Raw genomic sequence first — 7,881 nt, forward strand, 5'->3', positions numbered from 1 at the left:
CCAAGCTCTTTTTATGGAAGAACTGCCTAATAACATTTCTTTAGGCAGCAGAGACCATGGACCACAGATGGGAAGCATTGCTTTATTATTTTTAATGGAAATAGAAAATATATACAGAAAAGTACATAGATCGTAAGTGCACAGCTGTATGAATTCTTACAAAGTGAATAACTAGCACCTACATCAAGAAATCATATTACCAGCATCCCAGGTGCCTCTCTGTAATTCCTTCCAGGTGCTACTCCCCTGTGAGGATAACAGCCATTCAGACTGACGCAGATTTGTTTTGTCTCTTTTTGAGCTTTCCCTACCTGGCTATATGTTCTCCTTTGTGTCTGGATTCATTTGCTCAATATTATGTCTGTGAGATTCACCCAGGCTTGGCATGTGGTTGCAGTTTTCATTTGCCTCAGTGGAACCTATCGTAGGGTTGTTTCCAGTTTTTGACCGTTTTAATCGGTTACTATTGATTGCAATATTTTTATGGTAAACTATTTTCTGGTCTCTTTGTACAGCTGACTTTTAACAGGAGCATTTTTTCCATCTGTAAATAGAAATGTAAGGTAGAATTTTTTGTTTTGTCAACTCCCTTCATTGTTCTTTGTTCCTTTATTTACCACCAGCCCAGACTCGTAATTCCTAAAAAGCACCTACCAATTCCATATCTGCACTCTTTCTTTCATGCCAACTTGCAAGTCTAAAGTCAAAAAAAGAGTTTCTTGAGCCTCATGAAAAGCACAGTCCACAAGTATTTTCCAGATGTTTCCATGGACTCTAATGCTGCATATAGATATTAACAATTAAAGATGTGACATACGTGGGTGAATTTTTTTGTGTGCCCAGAATCACACTGTGGAGACAGCTGCTTGTCTCCCCCATATATGCTTCCCATAAGATAAGGAGTCGAAGTGGAATGATTGAGCATACGAACACAGAGGAATCTAGAGCCTTAATATAATTACAAGAGCAGAATAAGTTTAGTTGCAGGGAGCAGAAGAGATGGAAGGGATAGGGGTTATGTTTAGAAGATCTGATACTGGAAGTTTATGGCAACCTGTTGAGCTGGCCAGCCACAGTTAAGTGGAAGTGGTGTTGGAAGTGAAGGGGTTGAGGAATTATGGGGCCAGATGTTAGCATGGTTGTCAACCTGGACGTTGAAGTAACTGCATTTGTAAGGGGCCACTGGTAGAGAAGAAGAAACTGACCCAGACAGAAGTCACTGAGTCACATATTCAGGTCATGGGATGGGAGAGGACGGCATTGTCTCTGTAGGGGAGAAGACATTGGTACTCAGTAGTGAGAGTCTAAAGGGTAGTGGTGGTCTGTGCTTCCTACCCTGCTGTCCTCTTCCTAAGTCTATTAGGTGGAGAGTAGGAAAAGAAAACGGGTTGTGAAGGTCGAGAAATTCTGGTCACATTGTTTCTACAAAGAAAAGTTAACACCATCACGGCATTGTCTCTGTAGGGGAGAAGACATTGGTACTCAGTAGTGAGAGTCTAAAGGGTAATGGTGGTCTGTCCTTCCTACCCTGCTGTCCTCTTCCTAAGACTATTAGGTGGAGAGTAGGAAAAGAAAATGGGTTGTGAAGGTCGAGAAATTCTGGTCACATTGTTTCTACAAAGAAAAGTTAACACCATCAACACAAGTTCTCTGGTACCACGTTGTGTGCCTTTCATGAGTGTTACAGCAAGAGGATAACACTCAGCATCCTATTAACAGAAAGAATGTTAGTGCAACTCTATCCCGAGGACTCCGTTATGAGTGCTCTTTGGGTTTACAGAATACAGCGGAAGCATTTTAGCTGTTCGTTGACCCTATGGGGCATCCTAGAGATGTGTTCTACCTCCATGACTGCTTTGAAGTTTAGTTTTGACTTTATCAAAAATAGCTGGGGGATTTCCAGATTTGTGTGTGGCATCATTGCTCTCACTGACTGGCAATGAACCAGAGGAAGGGAAGATGCTCAAAGTGAGATTGGATTCAGACTTGTGCTATGCTGTATTCTGACAGCAGTTCTACCATAACAGGACAAAACCCTCAGGAATACCACTGGAATCTTCAGGAAGGGTCTATGTTATGAGAAACAAATGCAATAAACTATTAGGATGCAACAAATGCTCAGTAATGACCTAATGTCAATAACAAGAAGTTTTCCATTGGATCTGAAATCGCAGTTCTTTTTCTACAAAGGGGACATCTGTTTTTATTTAGATGTGTATGAAAGAGTACTTATTTTTGTAAATATTAAATATTATTAAATATTAAATGTTTTAAAAGTATTACTATTTGGGTATTTATCCACCCAAAATGAATATGAAAAATTAACCTTTCTTCATATACTACTGTAACCCCTTATTTCTTGAATTATGCTAGTCATAATAGCTCAATATAATAGTCTCAATATTAAAGATATCTTCCTCTTTAAAATCTATGAAGAATCCTTTAACACTTTAATTTTGTTAAAAGTAAAGCAATTCATACATTTGCAGTGCTCCTCTGTGAGTCTGTATGCATGTGTCTGTGTCTCTGTGTGTTTCCATGTGGAGGACTTGATTGTCTTTTTACCATCCATAGTTTATCAAACAGATATTTTGGCATTAAGCCATGTCAGGCCTCAAAATGGTACTTCCTGTTTTGTTAGAGATGTGTTTCTCTGTCAAGATTGTTTTAGTTTTGAGAAAATATAGTCTAGCAAGATGCTTCTTTAGGGCTTTGATACTCCTAAGTTGGCTGAGTGGTATTTTTTCTGTAAGAGCAGGCAGCTATATTTTTCTATTCAAATGAAAACCCTGTCTACAGGGTTAGGCTTTAGCTCAAGATTCATTGAAGGTTTTTTAAAGAATTTGGATTCTTTCCATGTGACTGAAAGTCAATTCAATCTGGCTTTAATGATGACAGGATTTTTTCGACTCGCAGCTCAGAGTTGAGAATCGGGATGGGCTCCCTGCACGGCTAGATCCAAGGATTAAGAACGCATCGTGGAGATGCCATCTCTTTCTCTTGGCTCTTCTTTTCTATATTGGCTTCATCTTTAGTTCAGCCCTTCTCTAGGGACACATTATACATACAACCATATATTAGTTTTTCCAGCATATATTAGTTTTCTGTTCCTGTGAAGCAAATTACCAAAAGCTTAGTGGCTTTAAACACCTGCTTGTTAGCTCACAGTTATATTTGTCAGAAATCTGGGTGGACTCAACCGGGTTCTCTGCTCTGGGTCTCATGAAACTGAAATCAGACACTGGCCAGGGGAGGTTCTTATCTGGAGGTTATGGGGAAGAGTCCATATCCAAGCACATTCAGGTTGTTGCCTCGATTTAGGTTCTTGTGGTTGTAGGACTGTGGTCGCTGTTTTCTCACTGGTTGTCAGCTGGGGGCAGCTCTCAGCTTCTGGAGACTGCCACATTCCTCCTCATATGGCCCGCTTTATCTCTGAGCCAGCAACAGCATACCAAATCCTCTTCATTGCTTTCAATCTTTCTGATACTGTCTTTTGCTACCAGCTAGAAGAAACTCTCCACTTTGGGTTAGGCCCACCCAAATAATCCCTGTATCTTTGGTCAGCTGATTTAGGACTTTAATTATATTTGCAAAGTCTTTTTCAGAGCAGTACCTAAGTTAGTGTTTGATTGAATAACCAGGGTGCACTAATTTGGAGAATTTTTTAGGGTTCTGCCTACTATACAGTGGAATGAGTCTCTCCTTCTTTCTAGCTCGAAAAAATTCCATACTCGAATCTCACTTACCTGGCTTGATTTTTGAACCAGTCACTATGACCATGGAGCTTGGAATAAGCTGATTGGGAAGATATGAGCCATATTTCCCACTTTGAATCTGAGAACACTGTTCTCAGACGATGGGTAATTGGATGCTTGGCTGCATAACACAGGTCCACTGGAAGCATGATCTCCAAGGTAATTTTCCTCTCTGTTGGACCACTGCAAGAGGCCACTTGGCATTTTTCTGGTATGGTTTTCCTACTTGAGATAAAGTGACCTTGCTTCCCTACCAGGATTTCTTCCTCAGCTGGAACAGTGTCCTATGATTCATTTAATGTTAGTCACCTTTTGTTGTTGATGTCAACAAAGACATCCTGTAGCTTACATGGTCATGGTGTGAACCTGAGTTCTCATTCCTAGATGAATGAACTGCACAGCAAAGAAACTCTGAGCTGCCTCCAGACCTGGGTTATTCCACCCTGTTGTTCAGAGGCAACTATCCAGGCTGGTTTCTTGTTTCCAGGGGAACCAGCTCTGTAGTCATCACCCTGAGGGGAATCCTTAGAGTGATGTTGGCAGAAAAGGTGGAAGCTGTGCCTGTCACTGCCCATATTCTTTCTGGTCTGACAATTAACTTGGAGAAACATCAGAGGTGTTGGGCTGAGCAGAGGAGTTGTGCGGGACTTGCCGTAGTGACCCACCTGTGTCTGCCCTTGCCTGCCCTCCTTCCCCACATCCCCTACTCTCCTGCAGCTTGTCCCCTCAGCCCCTGCCCTCTCGTCTGGCATGGCATCTCCAGGCTTTTCCTCATTGCTCACTCTTTCATTTCTTCCTCTCCACACTACTAATTTCCTGCTCTCTCGTGGAAGGCTGGAAGGGACTGTATCCAGTTCAGTGGCTCCCAAGGGTCAGCCTTTGCTGTAGTTTTCATTGCTTTGTAGCAAAATGAAAAACATAAGAACAATGAATGTAGTGAGTTTTTCATAAAGCTAAAGTCTGCAAGCACTCTTTAATTCAGACATTGTTCTGAATAATTGCATTTTGTGATAAAATGATGAAGAGGGGTTTTGTTTATTCATTTTCCCACGTACTCTCCCTTGGGAAAACATAAAGTTGGCAGCTTTCATATATATATATACTGCTCCCCCACTACTCCTGCTAACTTTTAAAAAATATTACTGCTGGTCTGAAGTCCAAAGTTTTCCTGGGAGCTATGACCTTTTGTATATGTATTTTTAGGAGTGATTCTTTCTTTAACATTATTTACTTAGAAGCAAATGTGCACCTAGCTCTGGGTTTGGTACAGGGGTGGGGTGTGGGGGCTGTAGGAGAAGAATGGACTTTGTCATCCCCACTTTCCACGGGCTTTTAAGGACACACATCAACTCCAGGCTTAGTACCCTAGAGACTGGCCTTCCTACTTGGTACTTTTTGTTGGCTTTCTCAGGGCCATAAAACTCAAGTTTTAAGGAAAGCAAAAGCTGAATTTTCTTGTTTTCTACGAAAATATTTCTTTTTTTTTTTTTGTCTTTTTCCGTGTCCGGCAACGGATCGCAACCCTCAGTGTTGCCCCCGTACCGGACCGGGGACCGGCAACGGGATCGCAACCCTCGGTGTTGCTCCCGCGCCTCGCTCAGCCATAAGGAAAGCAAAAGCTGAATTTTCTTGTTTTCTACGAAAATATTACTTTTTTTTTTTTTGTCTTTTTCCGTGTCCGGCAACGGATCGCAACCCTCAGTGTTGCCCCCGTACCGGACCGGGGACCAGCAACGGGATCGCAACCCTTGGCGTTGCTCCCGCACCTCGCTCAGCCAGTGAGCGGGAGCCGGTCTGTATGTGGGATCCGAACCCTCGGCGGGAGCGCCGCCGTGCTTCCCAAGCGGCGCACTATCCAGTGCGCCACCGGGCCAGCCCGAAAATATTACTTTTAAGAAAATGGCTAATGCTTTCCAGTGTGACCTACCATTTTAAAAGGCATAGATATGTCATTTATTTCTTATGGCATGTGATTTTATGGTTTCCAGTGGAACAGTTATTGATTTCTAGTATTCATTGAATTTTAAAAATTGAAGGGGTTGAGAGTATCATCAGAAAAAAAATACAGGGCCTATGGGCTAGCAAAGTTGGGTAGTTCTTCCCGTGATACAGAATGAGCCAGAATAAGGGCTCAGTGGGCCCCCTACTGCACCCATGTCTTACTGAGTTTAGTTTTCAAGGAGACTATTTTTCAGGGCTAAAAGAAATTGGAACAAAAATGGCCACAAAGAAGTAACCATATAGGCTACAACACAAACTAGCTTTGTAGACTTTAGCACTTGGGATATAATTAATGTTCTGGAAAAAAACGATTAGTTAAGGGGTTTATCCATCTTCATACCTGTGCTTTCAGAGAGTTTAAGTACTAGTAACTCCAATAAGAAACTATTGAAGTTCATTCCATGAGTTGTGAATGAGACACATTCTAGTTTTAGAAAAATCAATATTTTATCTAGAAAAGCTCAGAATCCTGACTTAAAATGTAAGTTATTCTCTCCCAAACATCTTGTTTTTATTGTTTATTGAATAAAGTAGATATAACAAAGATGTCACAAGGAGGTGAAACTAAGTACAAGACAGGTTGAAGTCATTTGACTGCAAGGAAATGTGGTTTGGGTTATTATGTGATGTGGCTAGGTTGTCCTTGTTGAAAAAGAAGTGCTGGTAGGATCTGAATGAGACCTGGATCCTCTTGTCAACAATAGCTAGTACTTCCACATTGAATGTCTCTGCTGGAGAGTGCAGGAAAGTTAGGGCTGAGCGTCCGCACAGAGGGTAGCTGGCGAGGGCTGATCTGAGCTTTGTCATCCTTTGTTAGACTTGGCCGCGAAGCATGCTGGGACATAAGCAACATAGTCCCAGAATTAGCCAAAAGCCCAGAGTCACTAGGGTCAGGGTGAATTTGGCTTTTGTTGTAGCCATCAACATTGGAAGAAGTCCCACTTCTTTTGGCAAAACACACAGAGTCCAGCAACACAGTTCAGGAGGCAACAGTGCCTCACTTCTGAGCACTTCCTGCTGTACACTTCCTGGCGGGGAGGCCAAGGCAAGAGGGCAGTGGGAGTGTTGGAGGCCTGGGGCTCAGGGAGAAGCAATTATTCCTGAGGTAGGTGGAGCTAAGCAAGAACCAAAGCAGCATGTGGCGTGACTAAGGCTGTAGGGGGTAAGGCAGTATTTCTCAAAGCATGGACCTTGGCCTTGTGCACTGAAACGACCCTGCCTCAGACCTCTTGAGCCAGAATCTCTGAGGTGGTCCCTGTCTGGGAGTGCACATGTTTAACAAACTCCCCAGGGGTTTTAAAGCACTTTAAAGTTTCTAAAGCAGAGCAGCAGGGGGGCTTGATATTGCCCCCCCCCAGTACCCCTTAAAGAGTTCAGAAAAACAAAGCTAATGTACAATGGCATCCTTTGTATTGATTGGCTCTTGGTTTATACGTTGTGCTCAGATACAGTGGTGAACAATGGAAGTGTGATTCCAACATGTATGGAGCTAGAACGAGCCAATAAACAAGTAGACAGATAAAATGACGTATTGTAGTGAGTGTCAGGAAGGAAATAAACAAAATGCTCTAACAGAAATTAGGGGGCCTGGTTAGACAGGATAATCAGAACTGGTGCAGTAATTTGATGGAAATTTTACTGTAAAATGACTATAGTTGAGTAGAGCCTGGGGAGATGAGGGCAGGGAACAGGTGAATTAGCAGATGGAAAGGAAGGATACTGTGGGGGGGGGGGCATGGAGAGTTTACACGAGGGGAACACAAAAATTCAGGGAAGGAGAGTGGTCAAGTAGAGATGGGGATGTTTAAGGACGCAGCTGTATCTCCAATTTTCAGCAGGTTTCCTGTTACTTTGTTTGCTTCATATCACCATAGAGAGTCTATATACAATTCTCGGATGGATAAAGGCATGGGAGAGGAGCACTAAAGCCCTTCACGGAAACTAAATGCAAGCTGTCCCTGCTCTGCAAGCGGTGGGCTGCAGACAAAGGCTCCCTGAAATAGTATTTAACCATCCCGCCTGCGTGGGTGTTCTCTATTCCAGCCCAACTAAAGTGGGACCTGGTAATTGTAGAGGAGAGAAAGTGAGTAGAGTGTTTTCTAAAACAAGAAGCATATTCTCCATT

At 42.6% G+C, this 7,881-nt stretch overlaps 1 protein-coding gene across 1 annotated transcript in view; it reads left to right on the forward strand.

The window, feature by feature from the left end:
- The first annotated feature begins 6,588 nt into the window (after positions 1 to 6,588).
- The window catches only part of FAM13C (family with sequence similarity 13, member C), a 49,869-nt gene continuing 48,576 nt past the window's right edge, over positions 6,589 to 7,881 (forward strand). Inside the window, exon 1 of the mRNA XM_008590124.1 lies at positions 6,589 to 6,861. Within this exon, the coding sequence (XP_008588346.1) occupies positions 6,589 to 6,861 (273 nt within the window). The remainder of the gene's footprint in view (positions 6,862 to 7,881) is intronic.

Source organism: Galeopterus variegatus, unplaced genomic scaffold (genome assembly GCF_000696425.1).
Source record: "Galeopterus variegatus unplaced genomic scaffold, G_variegatus-3.0.2 Scaffold5863, whole genome shotgun sequence".
Taxonomy (NCBI): Eukaryota; Metazoa; Chordata; class Mammalia; order Dermoptera; family Cynocephalidae; genus Galeopterus; species Galeopterus variegatus.